The sequence below is a fragment of the Nerophis lumbriciformis genome, linkage group LG14 (genome assembly GCF_033978685.3).
Source record: "Nerophis lumbriciformis linkage group LG14, RoL_Nlum_v2.1, whole genome shotgun sequence".
NCBI classification, from domain to species: domain Eukaryota; kingdom Metazoa; phylum Chordata; class Actinopteri; order Syngnathiformes; family Syngnathidae; genus Nerophis; species Nerophis lumbriciformis.
The window spans coordinates 7756324-7779161 of NC_084561.2; the positions used below are offsets into that span (position 1 = coordinate 7756324).

Here is a 22838-nt window from a genome sequence, read left to right on the forward strand (position 1 = left end):
GAGGTGTGAGGGGCCTATCCCCAGGTGCACGTCTTTGGAGGTGGGAGGGGCCTATCCCCAGGTGCATGTCTTTGGAGGTGGGAGGGGCCTATCCCCAGGTGCACTTCTTTGGAGGTGGGAGGGGCCTATCCCCCGGTGCACGTCCCTGGAGGTGGGAGGGGCTTATGCCCTCGTGCACGTCTTTGGAGGTGGGAGGGGCCTATCTCTGGGTGCACGTCTTTGGAGGTGGGAGGGGCCTATCCCCGGGTGCATGTCTTTGGAGGTGGGAGGGGCCTATCCTCAGGTGCATGTCTTTGGAGGTGGGAGGGGCCTATCCCCAGGTGCACGTCTTTGGAGGTGGGAGAGGCCTATCCCCGGGTGCATGTCTTTGGAGGTGGGAGGGGCCTATCCTCAGGTGCATGTCTTTGGAGGTGGGAGGGGCCTACCCCCAGGTGCACGTCTTTGGAGGTGGGCGGGGCCTATCGCCGCGCACGTCTTTGGAGGTGGGAGGGGCCTATCCCCGGGTGCACGTCTTTGGAGGTGGGAGGGGCCAAACCCCAGGTGCACGTCTTTGGAGGTGGGAGGCTCAATGAAACAATCACTAGCTATAAGAAAAGATGTATGTAACATTTAAATCACACAAATATTACTCTATTGGTGGTTGGTGAATTGTATATAGACGCGCGCACACTCATTTTTTTTTACACACTAAAACAAATCGGTAGATTTTACTGTAAAAATTTATTTTTTAAAACAGTAAATAGAAAAACACCACCACTGTTTTTTTTTGTTTGTTTGTTTTTTACAATAAAATAATGTGGTACCGTTTTTCCATTTACAGTAATAAAATCCTAAAAACAGCAACCATAGATTTTACACCAAAAGAAAAAAATGGCAGCTCACTCACCAGAATTTTAATTGATAAAAACAGTGGTAGAGTTTTTCTAATTTACAGTAATATGCTGTAAAACCACTGTAAATGTTACAGTAAAATCTATGGTCATTTGTACAGTTTGAAATTATGATGTCAAGCAGATTTGTAGATGTATTTGAACAAAATAAATGTTTGTAAAGTATGATAATATAATATTTGTGGCGATATTGGGTAATATTAAAAGGTATGCAACTTCATGCAGTACATATGTATGTCAAAATGAAATAGTAAAAGTACCTTATTGACGTATGTCCATATTGTGATATTGACATACAAATAAAAACACGTGTCACACTGTAACATGCTCACACTTCTTTAGCGGAATGTCAGAAATGTGTATTTGAAAGGATGCATCTGCACGTTGCATATTCCACATTCTTCCCACTGCAGGCTTGAAACTATTTTTGTTCAAATCAAACATGTTTTCATCTTAATAAATACTGTGCACTTTAAGGGTTTAAAACTTAGCATATTTCTACCATGATAAATGGCCTTAGCGGCTGTTCCCAACCTTTAATGAGGCAAGGCACTTCTTTCACACCCAGGGAGCCCTGACTTCTGTAGAAATACTGCCATCTAGTGGAGGAGCATTTAATTGTCGCTTAGGGTCACCGCAATGGTTTGATGAAAATATACAGTGTTTATATTTGTAGTCACAATAGTCTTTTGCAATTAGATAGTGTGCCACGGCACAGCGGTTGGGAATCACTGCGAGTGTCAAATGGAGATCCTTAAAGGACCCCAGAGAGTACACTTCAAACGTCAAATATACGGGGCGCACTCAACATTTCGTCGGATACACACATACATACGTATACATACATACGTATATATACACGTTTACATACATACGTGTATATATACACGTATACATACATACGTACAGTATATATACATACGCATACATACATATGTATATATACACGTATACATACATACGTACAGTATATATATATATATATACACGCATACATACATATGTATATATACACGCATACATACATATGTATGCATACATACGTATACGTATACACACATACGTATACGTATACATATATACGTAAAGGTATACATATATACACGTATACATACACATATGTATACATACATACACATATATACATACGTATACATACACATATGTATACATACATTTACATGTATACTTATAGATACACATATGTATACATACACATATATATACATACGTATACATACACACGTATACATACACATATATACATTCGTATACATAGTTTGTATACATGTGTATGTATACATATATATACACACGCACACAATGTGTAACAATACTAATATTTTGGTACTGGTACTAAAACTATTGATACTTTTCGGTACTTTTCTACATAATTGCATTATTGGCTTTATTGTAACACAAAATCTTAGGGTACATTAAACATATGTTTCTTATTGCAGTTAAGTCCTTAAATAAAATCTTTTAGTAGTAAGTAAACAAAGGCTCCTAATTAGTCTGCTGACATAAGCAGTAACATATTGTGTCATTTATCATTCCATTATTTTGTCAACGTTATAAAGGACAAGTGGTAGAAAATTAATGATTAACCTACTTGTTCATTTATTGTTAATATCTGCTTACTTTCTCTTTTAACATGTTCTATCTACACTTCTGTTAAAATGTAATAATCACTTATTCTTCTGTTGTTTGATACTTTACATTAGTTTTGGATGATACCACAAATTTGGGTATCAATTCGATACCAAGTAGTTACAGGATCACATATTGGTCATATTCAAAGTCCTCATGTGTCCAGGGAAATATTTCCTGACTTTATAAACATAATGTACATTTTTTTAAAACGAAAGAAGATGTTGTGATGCCAAACAATATCGACTAGATACATGCCTGCACTTGATATAATTACAGTGGATGTCAGGTGTAGATCCACCAATGGTGTTTGTTTACATTTTGATGCCGGTGAGCTACGGTGTGTAGTGAAGCATGTTTAGCTATTCCTCATCCTGCAGGGATGATACTTGTAAGAAACATACTTTATTTGTCGCCATGGAGACGAGGATTAGTGATTTAGAAGTAGCTAAAACACTGCAGGCTGCGGATGGACGTTAGGCGCTAGCTAGCTAGCCATGTCTTAAAGCAGTGGTTCTCAAATGGGGGTACTTGAAGGTATGCCAAGGGGTACGTGAGATTTTTTTTAAATATTCTAAAAATAGCAACAATTCAAAAATCCTTTATAAATATATTTATTGAATAATACTTCAACAAAATAAATGTTTAGAATTAAGTTCATGAATCCAGATGGATCTCTATTACAATCCCCAAAGAGGGCACTTTAAGTTGATGATTACTTCTATGTGTAAGAATCTTTATTTATAATTGAATCACTTGTTTATTTTTCAACAAGTTTTTAGTTATTTTTATATCTTTTTTTCCAAATAGTTCAAGAAAGACCACTACAAATGAGCAATATTTTGCACTGTTATACAATTTAATAAATCAGAAACTGATGACATAGTGCTGTATTTTACTTCTTTATCTCTTTTTTTCAACCAAAAATGCTTTCCTCTGATTAGGGGGTACTTGAATTAAAAAAAAATTTCACAGGGGGTACATCACTGAAAAAAGGTTGAGAACCACTGTCTTAAAGCACCTCTTCCTGAGGGCGTTTGTGTTATAACTTCACTTTTATCTTTACTTTTTAAGCCAAAATGCGTCTGTTCTCCCTTTTCTGTCTACACATTGTGTTTGCTTGTAAGTACTCTGTGTGTGCGCTGCCGAACATGCTCCTCTGCTCGTAAAACCAGCAATGACACGACGTGACGACTACGCGGGCGCGGGGAGGTGCGGGACCGGTACGTTTCAGAGGCGATATAGTACCGACAATTATTCATTAGTATCGCGGTACTATACTAATACCGGTATACCGTACAACCCTAATACACACACACACATCATCCATCCATCCATCCATCCATATACACCAAATCCACTCTTTAGGCCAAGAGCCAGTCCGCTAGAGATGCGCGGATAGGCAATTATTTCATCCGCAACCGCATCAGAAAGTCGTCAACCATCCGCCATCCACCCGATGTAACATTTGATCAGAACCGCACCCGCCCGTTGTTATATATCTAATATAGACGATGCAAGGCATTAATGAGGTTATAAAGCTTTTGCCTGTTAAAGAAAGGAGACTGATCCAATGCAGCACAGACATTCGCGTGCCACGCTGTCACGACCCAGACGCACACCAGTGCGCAATCATATGGGAGCCGCGCTGAGCGCACCTCCAAGCGCGTCTCGCTGCCGGCGACGGCCGGGTATGGGCCCGACGCTCCAGCGCCATCCATTTTCAGGGCTAGTTGATTCGGCAGGTGGATTGTTACACACTCCTTAGCGGGTTTCGACTTCCATGGCCACCGTCCTGCTGTCTATATCAACCAGGGTGAGCCCCACCCCTTTCGTGAGCGCACTGCGCGCGGAGTGGCCCCTGTTACGCGCCCCCGGCAACAGGGGTGGCGGGCAGGTAAGCTGCGCGGGCGGAGCGTGCGGAGTGACCCCTGTTACGAGCCCCCGGCCACGGGGGTGGCGGGCAGGTAAGCTGCTTACCTGCTGCGCGTGACGCCGGCCGCGGCAAAGGCGGACGAGGCGGGGTGTCGGTGCGGTGGGCGCGGTGGTGACCCTGGACGTGCGTCGGGCCCTTCTCGCGGATCGCCTCAGCTACGGCTCCCGGTGGGGCCCTCTCGGGGGAAGGGGCCTCGGTCCCGGACCCCGGCGAGGCGTCCCTTCTCCGCTCCGTAAAAGTGTCCATCTCTTTTCTTTTTTTTTCTTCTGTTGTGGCATATGCAGCAGGTGCCTGCTTGTTTTTCGTATGTGGGTAACAACATGTATATATATTTCCGAATTGGTTTAACTGCCACCCGCCTGAATCTATTTAAAATCTAATTTTTTTTTATTTCAACCGCCCGACCCGACCCGACCCGACCCGCGGATAAAATCTAATTTTTTTAAATTTCATCCGCCCGATCCGCGGATAATCCGCGGTTGTGCCCGCAAACCGCGCATCTCTACAGTCCGCAGTGGCTCAGCGACCTAAGACGGCTGTGGCGAACACAGGGCTGTAGGTTTGACCTCAGAATTTCCCTTTCCTAGACAGACTGCCAGCAAAGCTCGTCCCCATTTTGCAGCAGCCCGCGTCCGCCATCACAGCCAATAGAGTTGCTGCCCATCTAATGCCTGTTCCGTCGTTGGGGACTATGAACCAGAACTGTAACCGTGTTGGCTCCTGAACTGCCAGTTTCCAAAACTGGGCTGTATCTTCCTTCACTGGTGTTAGGGAGTAGTGCGTGAAACAAGTAAAGATGTTACATCACAGACATCAGTTTGTTTTTACTTTGCAACATTTCATTGTAAACAACAACAACTAGTGATGTTATGCAGTAAAGTAAGATTCCCACACACAAACACACGTGCAGTCCTTTCACCATCTGTGCACACAAGAGTCAGCCTGATGGCCGACATCATCTGGTAAGACTTGAAGGTGTCTCTATTGCACCACACGCTTTGTACCTGCTGGAGCCAGCCACATGCTCACAGGAGATTGTGTCAAGTCCAGTTCCCATCAAGCTTCATTAGGACGTGTGACATTTGTCAGCTGATGAGTGTGACTTCATCGTTTCCATGGACTCTGTGAGGGTCATATCCATAAAAGCATTGATTAGTAAACAGCATATTGAACACCTTTTACACAGATTGTAACTTTACAAAGATGTTTTTTTTAATATGTACTTCCCCCTTTGATGCTTTCAATGCAATGAAATATTAAACATTAAATATCATCTTCCTATCATTCACAGATACAGGTTTGGATGCACAGGGAGAAAAAGGGAAAGATAAACCAACACTGCCATTAAGTAAACCACTGACTTCCTTGAGAGGGACAAATATGTTCTGTAGCAGTAATCTTGTATTTTGTACATAGTATATTATAACATTATTTATTGTGTACATAGTATATTATAACATTTGTTATTTACATAGCAAATTATAACATTATTTGTTATGTACATAGTATATTATGACATTATTTATTGTGTAAATAGTAAATTATAACATTATTTATTATGTACATAGTAAAAAAAAAGTTTTATTGTGTACATAGTAAATTAAAATGTATTGTGTACATAGAAAATCATAACATTTGTTGTGCACATAGTAAATTATAACATTATTTGTTGTGTACAAAGTCAATTATAACATTATTTATTGTGTACATAGTAAATCATAACATTTGTTGTGCACATAGTAAATTATAACATTATTTATTGTGCACATAGTCAATTGTAACATTATTTGTTGTGTACAAAGTCAATTATAACATTATTTGTTGTGTACATAGTAAATTCTAACACTATTATGTACATAGCAAATTATAACATTTATGTACATAGTATATTATGACATTATTTATTGTGTACATAGTAAATTATAACATTATTTATTATGTACATAGTAAAAAAATGTTTTATTGTGCACATAGTAAATTAACATTTATTGTGTACATAGAAAATTATTAAAACAATTTATTGTGTACATAGTAAATCATAACATTTATTGTGTACATAGTAAATCATTACATTTGTTGTGCACATAGTAAATTATAACATTTATTGTGCACAGTCAATTGTAACATTTGTTGTGTACAAAGTCAATTATAACATTTGTTGTGTACATAGTAAATTCTAACACTATTATGTACATAGCAAATTATAACATTTTTTATGTACGTAGTATATTATGACATTATTGTGTACATAGTAAATTATAACATTATTTATTATGTACATAGTAAAACAAATGTTTTATTGTGTACATAGTAAATTAACATTTATTGTGTACATAGAAAATTATTAAAACAATGTATTGTGTACATAGTAAATTATAACATTATTTATTGTGTACATAGTAAATTATAGCATTTGTTGTGTACATAGTAAATCATAACATTTGTTGTGCACATAGTAAATTATTACATTATTTATTGTGCACATAGTCAATTATAACATTTATTGTGCACATAGTCAATTATAACATTATTTATTGTGCACATAGTCAATTGTAACATTATTTGTTGTGTACAAAGTCAATTATAACATTATTTGCTGTGTACATAGTAAATTCTAACACTATTATGTACATAGCAAATTATAACATTATTTGTTATGTACATAGTATATTATGACATTATTTATTGTGTACATAGTAAATTATAACATTATTTATTATGTACATAGTAAAAAAATGTTTTATTGTGTACATAGTAAATTAACATGTATTGTGTACATAGAAAATTATTTTAAAAAATGTATTGTGTACAAAGTAAATTATAACATTATTTATTGTGTACATAGTAAATTATAACATTATTTATTGTGTACATAGTAAATTATAACATTTGTTGTGTACATAGTAAATTATAACATTTGTTGTGCACATATTAAATTATAACATTATTTATTGTGCACATAGTCAATTATAACATTATTTATTGTGTACATAGTCAATTATAACATTATTTGTTGTGTACAAAGTCAATTCTAACATTATTTGTTGTGTACATAGTCAATTCTAACACTATTGTGTACATAGTCAATTCTAACACTATTTATTGTGTACATAGTAAATTATAACATTATTTGTTGTGTACATAGTAAATTATAACATTATTTGTTGTGTACATAGTAAATTATAACATTTGTTGTGTACATAGTAAATAACATTATTTATTGTGTACATAGTAAATTATAACATTTGTTGTGTACATAGTAACTCATAACATTATTTATTATGTACATTGCAAATTATATTGTGTACATAGTGAATTATAACACTTTTTTGTGTACATAGTATATTATGACATTATTTATTGTGTACATAGTAAATTATAACATTATTTATTATGTACATAGTAAAAAAAATGTTTTATTGTGTACATAGTAAATTAACATTTATTGTGTACATAGAAAATTATGAAAAAAAATGTATTGTGTACATAGTAAATTATAACATTATTTATTGTGTACATAGTAAATTATAACATTTGTTGTGTACATAGTAAATTATAACATTTGTTGTGTACATAGTAAATTATAACATTTGTTGTGCACATAGTCAATTATAACATTATTTATTGTGCACATAGTCAATTATAACATTATTTGTTGTGTACAAAGTCAATTATAACATTATTTGTTGTGTACATAGTAAATTCTAACACTATTGTGTACATAGTAAATTCTAAAACTATTTATTGTGTACATAGTCAATTATAACATTTGTTGTGTACATAGTAAATTATAACATTATTTGTTGTGTACATAGTAAATTATAACATTTGTTGTGTACATAGTAAATTATAACGTTTGTTGTGTACATAGTAAATAACATTATTTATTGTGTACATAGTAAATTATAACTTTATTTGTTGTGTACATAGTAACTCATAACAATATTTATTATGTACATTGTAAATTATATTATTGTGTACATAGTGAATTATAACATTTATTGTGTACTAAGTAGATTAACATTATTTATTGCGTACATAGTTAGCAAATTAGTTTTAAGAAAGGTTAATGGTTCATTACACATTTTTACATTAAACAAATAATTTTCCCGACTCGGACTTGAGGTTTTTCTGTGATGTTAGTGCCCATGTTTTTATACTGTCAAAGTTAACGCATACGATTAATCACAAAAAATGATCGCATTAATCATGAATTAACACATAATTTATTTTGACCGCACATAAGTGCACTCTGAGTAGTATTCAAAACTTGATATATTTATATATATATTGGTGTACAGCTGCACCTTGTTTACAATATAATAGCAGAAATGTTGAAAATGTGCACTTCATAGTGAACTGTTAAATTACCTTAAAATTGTATTTGTGTCAAAAATATTAGGATATTTTTTTCAAGGTCATTTAAAGCAGTGGTCCGATTGGTACCGGGCCGCGGCCGCACAAGAAATACAATTAAAAAAAAAAAATATATATATATATATATATATATATATATATATATATATATATATATATATATATATATATATATATATATATATATATATATATATATATATATATATATTTGTTTTTTTTTTAAATTAAATCAACATAAAAAACACACAATATATACATTATATATATCAATATAAATCAATACAGTCTGCAGGGATACAGTCTGTAAGCACACATGATTGTATTTCTTTATGACAAAAAATAAAAAATAAAAAAAATACCATAACCCCCCCCAAACATACATTTGCATTACAATTTACAGATAAACTTGGAAATAACCCCAATTAATTATTGTCCTTTATTGACATAGCCATTGGTGAAATGCCTCTTTCTACATGATGCAAGTGTGTTGATGCGGTACAGTATTTACAGTACATAGCTGCATTGATGTATGTGACGGATCATACCGTGCACAGCAGCAGATGAGCGGGTATCGAATGTGGACGTCTGGTTGTCTGCTCTCCTCTGAAGCTATGATATCCTTCTGATCGTGGAGGAACTTTTGCAGGTCCGTCAGCGGGAAGCCATCCTTCTGGTAATTCTGGTAGAAGGAACGTGAAAATGCAACGTGCGCTTGTGTGCAGGAATGTTCCTTTTTGACATCTGATATGATACCAATATAGTGTCAATCAGGAATCATACATACTTTTATCATTTTGCCGTGTGGAATGTTACAGAAGTAACTATGTTTAACACTAACCTATTTATCAAGCTGAAGTGGAGTGTTAATTGTTTTGTTTTTTAGCAACACAATAATTAAAGTTCATGACGCAGTAAGTTGAAGGTAGCGGACAAGTTTGTTACTGGATACTTTCTAATCTGCCTTGGAGACTTTATGTGTGTAAATAATATGCAACTATAAATTTTTGATGCTTGCTTATATTGACAAATGTGCTGTTTTATTGTTCAATGACTATTGCGTATGTCTAGCTTATGTGCTATTGTGTGCTAAGCTGTTGTGTAGCTGCTAACTCCTAGTAGGCTATACCTTTTGTAAAAGACTGTGTGCTTATTTGACGACATTTAAATATTAACTGGCTGTACAGCTTTGCAGAAGTAAACACGCCGCAGGACTGCTTGTATCGCACATGATATCACACACACACACACACACAAGTAAACACGCCGCAGGACTGCTTGTATCGCACATGGTATCACACACAAGTAAACACGCCGCAGGACTGCTTGTATCGTACATGGTATCGCACACAAGTAAACACGCCGCAGGACTGCTTGTATCGCACATGATATCACACACAAGTAAACACGCCGCAGGACTGCTTGTATCACACACACAAGTAAACACTCCGCAGGACTGCTTGTATCACACACGGTATCACACACACACAAGTAAACACTCCGCAGGCCTGCTTGTATCGCACAGGATATCTCACACAAGTAAACACGCCGCAGGACTGCTTGTATCACACATGGTATCACACACACACAAGTAAACACGCCGCAGGACTGCTTGTATCGCACATATCACCACACACAAGTAAACACGCCGCAGGACTGCCTGTATCGCACATGATATCACACACACGTAAACACGCCGCAGGACTGCTTGTATCGCACATGATATCACACACAAGTAAACACGCCGCAGGACTGCTTGTATCGCACATGGTATCACACACACAAGTAAACACACTGCAGGACTGTTTGTATTGCACATGGTATCACACAATCACACACACGTAAACACGCCGCAGGACTGCTTGTATCGCACAGGATATCTCACAGAAGTAAACACGCCGCAGGACTGCTTGTATCGCACATGATATCACACACAAGTAAACACGCCGCAGGACTGCTTGTATCGCACATGGTATCACACACACAAGTAAACACGCCGCATGACTGCTTGAATCGCACAGGATATCTCACACAAGTAAACACGCCGCAGGACTGCTTGTATCGCACATGATATCACACACAAGCAAACACGCCGCAGGACTGCTTGTATCGCACATGGTATCACACACAAGTAAACACGCCGCATGACTGCTTGAATCGCACAGGATATCTCACAAGTAAACACGCCGCAGGACTGCTTGTATCGCACATAGTATCACACACAAGTAAACACGCCGCAGGACTGCTTGCATCGCACATTATATCACACACAAGGAAACACGCCGCAGGACTGCTTGTATCGCAAAGGATATCACACACAACTAAACATGCAGCAGGACTGCTTTTATCGCACATGGTATCACACACACTCAAGTAAACATGCCGCAAGGACTGCTTGTATCGCACATGATATCACACACACAAGTAAACACGCCCAGGACTGCCTGTATCGCACAGGATATCTCACACAAGTAAACACGCCGCAGGACTGCTTGTATCGCACATATCACCACACACAAGTAAACACGCCGCAGGACTGCCTGTATCGCACAGGATATCTCACACAAGTAAACACGCCGCAGGACTGCTTGTATCACACAGGATATCACACACAAGCAAACACGCTGCAGGACTGCTTGTATCGCACATGGTATCACACACACAAGTAAACACGCCGCAAGACTGCTTGTATCACACATGATCTCACACACAAGTAAACACGCCGTAGGTCTGCTTGTATTGCACATGATATCACAAGTAAACATGCCGCAGGACTGCTTGTATCGCACATGGTACCACACACACGTAAACACGCCGCAGGACTGCTTGTATCACACATGATATCACACACAAGTAGACACTCCGCAGGACTGCTTGAATCGCACAGGATATCACACAAGTAAACACGCCGCAGGACTGCATGTATCGCACATGATATCACACAAGTAAACACGCCGCAGGACTGCTTGTATCGCACATGGTATCACACACACAAGTAAACACGCCGCATGACTGCTTGTATCACACATGATATCACACACAAGTAGACACGCCGCAGGACTGCTTGAATCGCACATGGTATCACACACACGTAAACACGCCGCAGGACTGCTTGTATCGCACATGATATCGCACACAAGTAAACACGCCTCAGGACTGCTTATATCGCACATGGTATCACACACACAAGTAAACACGCCGCATGACTGCTTGAATCGCACAGGATATCTCACACAAGTAAACACGCCGCAGGACTGCTTGTATCGCACATGGTATCACACACAAGTAAACAAGCCGCATGACTGCTTGTATGGCACAGGATATCACACATTTTACATGCAAGACGATATTTGCCGATATTGCACTGATATCAGTGTTTTCAGGCCTGTTGGTACTGATTGATTAATAAAAAGAAGAAGAGGTTGTCGTAAGTACCTTGATGGTCTCGTAGGCGTCCGTGATGAGGGCGATGAAGAGCGACAGCACCATGTAGATGAAGAGCGAGATGAAGGAGTAGAGGTATGCACGACTGAAGAGCCAAACCAGCGTGTTCTTGTCCTTCAGCTGGGCGAAGGTGGTGAACATGTCGTCACCGTTCAACAAAGAAAACAGACACTCCGCCACCAGGCTCAGGCCCTCAAACTAGAAGAAGCCCACAAAAACAGTCATTCGTTGTTATTAACGCTTGTTCCTCCACATCCTGGTATCGGCCACCTAATAATAGGGTTGGCATGACCACCAAGCCGCATGAACCAGGGATGTCCAAAGTGCGGCCCGGGGGTCTTTTGCAGCCCGCATTTGATTGATATATATATAAATAATTTCAATGGTCTTATATTTAAGGCTGTAATTACTTCACATCAAATATTCCACTTTGAAATGTTTTTGCGGCAAATGATTGCATATTTTGTGTTTCTGCCATAAAAACAGGGCTTTGACAAAAAAGGGCACAAAACAAAACAATTCAAATATAAAAATGATAACCCTAACAGTGTTTTTCAACCACTGTGCCGCGGCACACTAGTGAGTGAGATACAGTCTGGTGTGCCGTGGGAGATCATCTAATTTCACATATTTGAGTTAAAAACATTTTTTGCAAACTAGTAATTATAGTCTGCAAATGATGTGTTGTTGAGTGTCTGTACTGTCTAGAGCTTGGCAGAGTAACCGTGTAATACTCTTCCATATCAGTAGGTGGCAGCTGGTAGCTAATTGCTTTGTAAATGCAGGTAAAAAGGTGTCTTATGCTTAAACCAAAAATAAACAAAAGGTGAATACCCTAAAGAAAAGGCATTGAAGCTTAGCAGAACAAAAGTAAAACTGAACTGGCTACAAAGTAAACAAAAACAGAATACTGGACGACAGCAAAGACTTACTGTGGAGCAAAGACGGCGTCCACAATGTACATCCGAACATGACATGACAATCAACAATGTCCCCACAAAGAAGGGTAAAAACAACTGAAATATTCTTGACTGCTAAAACAAAGTAGCTAATTGCTTTGTAGATGTCAAAAACAGTGGGAGGCAGTGTTTAGGTAAAAAGGTGTCTAATGCTTAAACCAAAAATAAACAAAAGGTGAGTGCCCCTAAGAAAAGGCATTGAAGCTTAGGGAAGGCTATGCAGAACGAAACTAAAACTGAACTGGCGACAAAGTAAACAAAAACAGAATGCTGAACGACAGCAAAGACTTACTGTGGAGCATCCAAACATGACATGACAATCAACAATGTCCCCACAAAGAAGGATAAAAACAACTGAAATATTCTTGATTGCTAAAACAAAGCAGGTACGGGAAATGTTGCTCAAAGGAAGACATGAAACTGCTTCAGGAAAACACCAAAAAAAGAGAAAAAGCCACCAAAATAGGAGCGCAAGACAAGAACTAAAACACTACACACAGGAAAACAGCAAAAAACTCCAAATAAGTCAGGGCGTGATGTGACAGGTGGTGACAGTACACCTACTTTGAGACAAGATCTATATTGATGCATGCTTGGTTATGGTTTAAAGTCATATCCAACAATTGCGACAACGACTTTTAACTGTCAACTGAGTTTATGATTTCTGCTGGTGTTGTGCCTCCGGATTTTTTCAACGCAAAAAATGTGCCTTGGCTCAAAAAAGGTTGAAAAACACTGCCCCAACAGATCTGAATTTCAACCGGATATTTAAGCGTTGAATAATAATTATTATTTTCATTCAGGTACACACATATGATAATAAACACAGCAGTCCGACTGGCGTCCTAATAAAGAAGAACAAGCATCAAACTCAGAGACCAGACTGTTCCTCCAGCGTATGATAAGATCTAACATTCTACTAAAGTATGAACACAACACAACTTCCTCTGTTTATTCCTGAAGTAAATAGTCTCACAGCATGGTGCACACCTCAACTATGTTGGAAAACATGAGCCAGCAGACTCAGGGAAACCAAAGCACCAGCGATGGCACTTGAACAGAGACATTTGTGAAAACTTCAACAGCAGACTTCAATGTCAGCGAGTCCCAACTACACACCGGGAAAAATGGAAATACTTCACAACTACGTTGGAGAAGATATGTGAGTAAATGCTGACATCTTGTGTCAACATTCGGTATTTCAGTACAGTCGGCTTGACATCATACCACAATTTTCCATGCAATTTATTCTCAGTATTAATCCATACCACAATAAAAACCAACTGCACTTTTAAACTGACTACTTTATTGAAAATTGTTTAATATCAGCGAGCAGCAACACATTTAAATTTTAGTATAAGCTGCCAAGAGGTAACTATACATTGTAAAAAGAACAGCAGTGTTTTATAACCTCACAGTATATTAAATGTTTATAAATATGATTATAAATAATAGTCAACTATTTTACATTGTAACAAGAACAGCAGTGTTCTATAACCTCACAGTATATTAAATGTTTATAAATATGATCATAAATAACAACAATATTCAACTATTTTACATTGTAAGAAGAACAGTAGTACCGCCCGAATGCAGCTGAGATAGGCTCCAGCACCCCTCGCGACCCCGAAAGGGACAAGCGGTAGAAAATGGATGGATGGATAAATATGATCATAAATAACAACAGGCATTAGGTACAAAAGGTACCAACTAGAGATGTCTGATAATGGCTTTTTTGCCGATATTGTCCAACTCTTAATTACCGATTCCGATATCAACCGATACCGATATATACAGTCGTGGAATTAACACATTATTATGCCTAATTTTGTTGTGATGCCCCGCTGGATGCATTAAACAATGTAACAAGGTTTTCCAAAATAAATCAACTCAAGTTATGGAAAAAAATGCCAACATGGCACTGCTATATTTATTATTGAAGTCACAAAGTGCATTATTTTTTTTAACATGCCTCAAAACTAAGGCTGAAACGATGCGTCGACGTAGTCGACGTCATCGGTTACGTAAATACGTCGACGTCGTTTTTATGCTTCGACGCGTCGCATATTTACGTCACACTGCCGTCATGGCGGAGCGCAAAGCAGATGATGCGAGCGGTGCGAGCGAGGGAAAAAAAGCACGCCAAAAGGGGCATTTTTCTACCAGTAGACAGCGTTTAAGATTGAGTGTTTCACTGCTAAATTAATAATATATTTATATTGAATATGGATTTTAAATATGTATCTAAATAGGTGGTTAATTGGTTAGGTATTTATGTATTTGCATATTGGGTTTTCTGTTGCATTTATCTATTGTGTTTCTGGTGTTAAATGTATTTTATATGTATCTTGGTGCATTTATGTTGAGACAATTTATTTAAAATCTGTTTTAACTTAAAGGGAAAAGATGTGTCCATTTTCTTGCACTTGTTTAATGGTTAAGAGTTTGATAGCCTAATTAATAGTTGTAAATTATGGGATTGATAATTGATTGATTTTTTACAGCATGTTAATCTTGTGGTGCTTTGTCCTTAAAGGTTTTTCACCTACTAAAGAAGCTAAAGGCTACTAAAGGCTACTAAAGGCTACTAAAGACAGCTAAAGAAACTAAAGTCTATTAACACTGCTAAAGACTGCTAAAAAGACTAAAGAAGAAAAAAGAAGCTGTTTCTTGGTTGGAAAAACTGTTGCAAACTAAAGGAAAATAAAAGGAAAAAGTAACTACGGTCTGGTCTTTTGAGTGAAATCCAGAAGCCACATTCAGCATTGGTACATCCCTTCAAGTGTGAGATAAGCACAGCGAAAAAAGCAAAACACTTGACAGTTGTTGTATGCACACTGTGTCGAGCGGAAATGGCCTATCATAGCAGCACAACGGCTATGAAGGAACATTTGAAAAGAAAACACCCGACAGCGTTCTTGCCATCACCATCAACTAGTCAATCGTCCGCGTGAGTATACGTTGTCATCATTACACAAAATCATGAATGTGTCATTTGTATCTGCGTTGTAAATTCATAAACTAAAACACTGTTTCGCTCTGAGAGGCGCGTTTGGCGTGCCTGTTCAGTGTTTACAAAGACGCGCTCCTCTTTAACGCTAACGTTAATTAGTTGTGCAAATACCTTTTACAACATTAACAGTTACATATACTATGTACAAACCAACAATTAACTTTCACTTTAATCATACTATCATTGTTGTGTTATTAAGCAAAATAAGCAATACTTTTACTTTTGTTGAAATGTTTACACTGTTACAGAATATTTCGTTTTGCACTTTTTTGTATTGGATGTTTATCTTTATTTTTGCACATTTTAAAGCAAAATAAGCAATACTTTTACTTTAGAAATGCTTATAATTTTGCAGAATATTAAGATTTGCACTGGATGTTTACTTTTATATTTGCACATTAAAAAGCAAATAAGCTACTTTTAATTTTGTTAAATGTTAAAAGTTTTAAATGTTTACATTGTTACAGAATATTTTGTCATGTTGTTGTCAATGTTGACTGAGTGGCCATACTTTTTTTTTTTGTATATAAAAGTCATGCCTTTTGAAAAAACTGGCCAACATTTATTTTTTCATCTTCATTTTAAATAAAAAAAATAATCGGTAAAAGGAAAAATAATCTATAGATTAATCGAAAAAATAATCTATAGATTAACCGATTAATCGAAAAAATAATCTATAGATTAATCGATAGAAAAATAATCGTTAGCTGCAGCCTTACTCAAAACAGCAGCTTGGAATTTGGGACATGCTCTCCCTGAGAGAGCATGAGGAGGTTGAGGTGGGCGGGGTTGGGGGGTAGTGGGGTGTGTATATTGTAGCGTCCCGGAAGAGTTATTCCTGCAAGGGGTTCTGGGTATTTGTTCTGTTGTGTTTATGTTGTGTTACGGTGCGGATGTTCTCCCAAAATTTGTTTGTCATTCTTGTTTGGTGTGGGTTCACAGTGTGGCGCATATTTGTAACAGTGTTAAAGTTGTTTATACGGCCACCCTCAGTGTGACCTGTATGGCTGTTGACCAAGTATGCCTTGCATTTGCTTGTGTGTGTGAAAAGCCGTAGATATTAGGTGATTGGGCCGGCACGCAAAGGCAGTGCCTTTAAGGTTTATTGGCGCTCTGTACTTCTCCCTACGTCCGTGTACCACTCCGTACAGCGGCGTTTTAAAAAGTCATAAATATTACTTTTTGAAACAGATACCGATAACTTTTGATATTACATTTTAAAGCATTTATCGGCCGATAATATCGGCAGTCTTATATTATCGGACATCTCTAGTTACAGCACTAGTAGATATTGTATCTGCTGATGATGATGTAAAAAAAAAAAAAAAGATGAATTAAAAAAGACCGAAACAGATAAACTTCAAAATGCTAAATATAAGCCCAATAATCGGCCCAACTGATAATTGTTGGATCCCTATGAGTTACCTTCTCATGGTAAGGTCCTAGTACGATCCACCCACAGAAGGTGTATCCCAGGTAGATCATGCCTGCACAGCAGCAGAAACGCAGCACCTTTGGAAAGGCTGCCTTCATGGTCAAGATCAGCACCTGTTGGAAGCACAGTGCTGTGTAAAATAGCTTTACATAGAAAAGAATTGAAATATGTTGCCTACATACAGTAAGTGTGAAGACTTACATTGTATTTCTGGAAGTAGCCCAGATATCTGATCACACCGACCCACACTAATAACGTGGACGTTCCCAGAAATATACTGCACACATCGTAGCTGGTCAGACTCTACGGGAAGAAAAGAACGATCTTATGACCACATTGCAACTATAAGGATTTACAAGTACCGGTACAGTTACACTTCAATGTTTGTGGATTCACTCCATTTCTTCAGCAATTTCTACATATTTTTGACCTTCAGCATTTTCAAGCATAAGAATGTCTAAATCACGGGTGCTCATTACGTCGATCACGAGCTACTGGTCGATCTCGGAGGGTGTGTCAGTCGATCACCAGCCAGGCATTAAAAAAATAGTCCTAAAAATGAGCGATCATAAATCTTCACTATGACGTCACTTTCGTCACTTGATTGACATTCACGGCACCCGAGGGTCTTCTGAGATGACGCTGACTGCTGCCAGCTCATTAAAATTACCGACTGGAAGGCGAGAAACACTTTATTTCAACAGACTCTGGCGCCGTACCTGTCGTCAAAACTCCAAAGACCGACTGCACAGTTGCACAGTTGTGCTAACAAAATAAGAGTCTCAGAAAGCTGGCGTGCACAAGCTAGCAAGCTACGGAGTTTGGCGACAATGTATTTCTTGTAAAGTGGTTAGAGTGTCCGCCCTGAGATCGGTAGGTTGTGAGTTCAAACCCCGGCCGAGTCATACCAAAGACTATAAAAATGGGACCCATTACCTCCCTGCTTGGCACTCAGCATCAAGGGTTGGAATTAGGGGTTAAATCACCAAAATGATTCCCGGGCGCGGCCACCGCTGCTGCCCACTGCTCCCCTCACCTCCCAGGGGGTGATCAAGGGTGATGGGTCAAATGCAGAGAATAATCTCGCCACACCTAGTGTGTGTGTGACAATCATTGGTACTTTAACTTTAACTTTAAGTGCCAGCTGGCAACTAGTGCACTAATCGCGATCTGGCAAACGAATGCACTAATCACCAGCTATCCTAAATGCTAACATGAATGTAGTATCATTATTTATTCATGTTGTATTATTCACATATGACCAGTGTTGGGACTAACGCGGTAACTAGTAGTCTAATGCGTTATTTTTTGTATTCAGTAACTCAGTTACTGTTACTACATGATGCGTTACGGCGTTATTTTACGTTAATTTTTTATATAGTATCGGCTAGAAACTGAGAAGATCTGAGTCTGTTTTATTGGAGAGGAAGAGAAGAGGCGCGTCGCGTGCTGTGTGTGTGTGTGTGTGTGTGTGTGTGTGTGTGTGTGTGTGTGTGTGTGTGTGTGTGTGTGTGTGTGTGTGTGTGTGTGTGTGTGTGCGTGTGTTTACTAACAAGACATCATGTCGAGGACAAAGAAAATGACATTTTAGTTAAATGTAAGTTGTGTCTTGATTAACGATCCTATCTACTGCCCAAAACAGCAGTTAAAATCTGCTGAAACAGCTACAAAAGCAACATGCTTGGACGAAGCTAGTAAAGAGACACACTTCACCTCCACCTGACCACCTCCACCTAAGGATTTTAACGGAGGGACTGCTAGCCAGGACAACATAGATAGAGCCATTGCAGCTTATGTGCTAGAAGACATGCAGGCTATTTCTACAGTAGAGTCACCCGCTTTGAGGCAGCTAATTAGCATGATATCGGGTGTCAAACAGCAAATGGCACGAAAACATTTTCCAAGTTCCTGGACACAGTGGACAGTGAGAACATAAAGCTAAAGAAGACACTCCAAACTCTGCCTCTGCTCATCATTCAGCACTGAAGGTACACCCTCTGTCAATTCTCTTATATACTCTTTCATTCTAGACTTCTAGAGTGTTTGATTATCAAATGACTCTAAATGTATAGACTATAAAGTTCACAAACATAAAGAGGGATCCTAGTGGGCCAGGCCAATCTTTCCTTTTCTCTAAACTAAAACTGGGGAAATGCGTAGAGTGTTCTGGGCTTCACTGAAGACATGATTTTATTTCACAATTCCTTGAGAGAAAAAAAGGCCTGGTTAGGCATGTGTATAGCAGTATGTGTGCTGTATATAGTGACATGACATATAATCATGTCATGTGTGCCTTCCTTGGGTGAAGCCAGGTTTACAGATATGTTGTGACATGTTGTTATTATGCGGTTTGTTACTTATGTATGTTATGTTGCCGCTATTTCAAATAGTTTTGTCGATTTGCTCTGGCCTGAAATAAATTGGCCCTTTGAAACATATCTTTTGTCTTTGTGTGTTGTATGTAGACCACATGGCTTAGCAGAGTTCAGTGGTGCAAATGCATGTCAAGTTAATCAACAGATTGTATTATTCTCCAGTGCAATAACAGTACTGAAATGAAGGCTAAAAGGGCATTAATGGGAGCCTTAAAAAAAATAAGTGTAAGTAACAGAGTTAGTAACTGAGTTACTTTTGAAATAAAGTAACTAGTAACTGTAACTAGTTACTGGTTTTCAGTAACCAACCCAACACTGCATATGACATTGTGTTGGCTCAATGTTCATGACTATTTGAAGATCACAAAAAACACACACAATCTCTGCTGTAAAATGATTTTGAAAAGAAGACATCTGATAGTTTACCTTTGCTTGTATTTCCATCTTCAGTATGGATCCCACGATGGTCAAGAGGTCGCTGACAATGACCAGCACATACCAGCCATTGAGGAACTCTCCCTGGTCGTCCTCACACACTTTACGGTTGTAGTTGTCATGGAGGAATCTGGAGAATCTCTGGGAGGAAAGATGTGACAATATCTGCGTCTAATGCAGGGGTGTCCAAACTTTTTCTGAAAAATGAATGCACGCGGGGGCCAATTTGATAGTTTTCATTTTTAAACCTAATACAATATATACAGAGATTTTTTTTTTTTAACTTTTTTAACAAGTTTGGTACCTGGGACCCAGAAGGGTCTAAGTTATAAAACACGTGTCATACATTATTATTCAATCTCATGATGAACTTCAGGTGTATCTGTTGAATAAAGTAAAACAATGTTTATGTTTTATGTCCTTTTCGGCAAAGAAAACCCTGTTTTTCATGGCAACAACACAGTACCGGTATATGCAATATTTTAGCCCAAAAATATTTAAAAGTGGAATATTAAATGCAAAGTAATTGGAGCCTTAAATAAGTCAATAATTAATAACAAAATTGATTTTGATACATTATTATTTTTTGAGCAATAAAAGAAAATCCCACAAAAATTCTTAGGGATACAAAATAGCCCCACTCATAAAAGTGTTAAAAATAAGTCATAATGATTTATTTTTTTGTTTGTATTATCCATCCATTTTCTACCGGGGGGTGCTGGAGCCTATCCCAGCTGCACATGGGCGGAAGGCGGGGTACACCCTGGACAAGTGTCCACCTCATCACAGGGCCAACACAGACAGACAACATTCACACACTGCGGACTATTTAGTGTTGCCAATCAACCTATCCCCAGGCGCATGTCTTTGGGCCCTTTTTTTCTCTTCTTTTTAAAGGAAACGTTTTTATGGCAAACACAAAAATGCAATTAATATTTTTGCACAAAAAATAAATATTTCAAAGTACAATATTTGATGTGAAGTAATTGAAACCTTCAATAGGTCAATAATTCATAATAACATTGATTTTAATTCCATCCATCCATACATCCATATTCTACAGCTTGTCCCTTAAATGAATTATTATTTTTTTAGCAATGACAGTTTTAAAGAAAAATAACCGGCTGCATGGTAGCTTTGTGTTATTATTTGTTATTAGAGTACATTTCACCCATTTGCTCTTTTATTCCACTTTTTTATATATATTTTTGTAATAGTATTTTTAAAATGTCCACTGAAAAATTAAAGCATGCGGGGGACATTTAGAATATTTCCGTTTTTAAACTCATCCTAACACTTGTGCACACTATCTCAATACATGCCGTATTTTTAGGACTATAAGTCGCAGTTTTTTTTCATAGTGGGGGTGCGACTTATACTCAGGAGCGACTTATGTGTGAAATTATTAACACATTACCGTAAAATATCAAATAATATTATTTAGCTCATTCACGTAAGAGACTAGACCAGCGTTTCTCAAAGTGTGGGGCGCGCCCCACTGGTGGGGAATAGAGACATGACAGGTGGGGCGCGAGGAACGGGAGGACATTTCACTTTAATTATTTTTTTTAAAAATTATATTCTTAGATTTTTTTTTTTTACTATGCTTTCATTTTCTATACACACTGTAAATCACTTTGTGATTCTGTCTGTGGAATCCGCTATATAAATAAATGTAAATTACTTATTTTTCCTGTAGGCTTTAAATTTTTCGGTAGGAGCGAAAGTTTGACAGACATAGCAACAGTAACTAATGGGGGCGGGGCTAAGCGGATCAAACTTTCGCGCGGATGGGTAGCAGGCTAATGTGTGGACCACAATTACACAAAATGGATACATTTGTGACTGGCACCTCAAAGGTCGTCGAACCAGAGCCAGAGCCAGCAGAAAAACAAAAATCTGACGGGCCTAATCAACCATAAAGCCAACCGAAAAGAAAATATGATGAAGGGTATCTTGCTCTTGGATTCACGGCAGTGGTGGTGGAGGCAGAGGAGAGACCCCTGTGTGTTCTGTGTCTAAACGCGCTAGCAGCAGACAGCATGAGACCCAACAAATTAAAGAGACACCTCGAGACCACACACCCCAATCATGTCAATAAGCCACTTGATTTCTTTCAAAGAAAACTGACAGAGTACCGTCAACAGGAGAAGCGCATGGTAAAAGCTACATCAGTAAACAGTAACGCTCAAATGGCTTCATATAGAGTTGCATACAGAATTGCACAATGCAAAAAAACACGTTATGTCCTCGGTTTCACCTATGTGCTTATTTAGGTGTCTTAATTTAATAATAATCAGGCAACACGTTTCAACTCGGACATG

General features: G+C 37.9%; 1 protein-coding gene across 1 annotated transcript in view; it reads right to left on the reverse strand.

The window, feature by feature from the left end:
• Window positions 1-5280: 5280 nt before the first annotated feature.
• Window positions 5281-22838, reverse strand: part of mcoln2 (mucolipin TRP cation channel 2) — a 42394-nt gene continuing 24836 nt past the window's right edge. The window contains exons 9-14 of the mRNA XM_061976120.2: window positions 20506-20655; window positions 17906-18007; window positions 17695-17817; window positions 12289-12495; window positions 9402-9535; window positions 5281-5598 (exon numbers count right to left, since the gene is read on the reverse strand). Of these exons, the coding sequence (XP_061832104.2) occupies window positions 5562-5598; window positions 9402-9535; window positions 12289-12495; window positions 17695-17817; window positions 17906-18007; window positions 20506-20655 (753 nt within the window). The 3' untranslated portion in view covers window positions 5281-5561. The remainder of the gene's footprint in view (window positions 5599-9401; window positions 9536-12288; window positions 12496-17694; window positions 17818-17905; window positions 18008-20505; window positions 20656-22838) is intronic.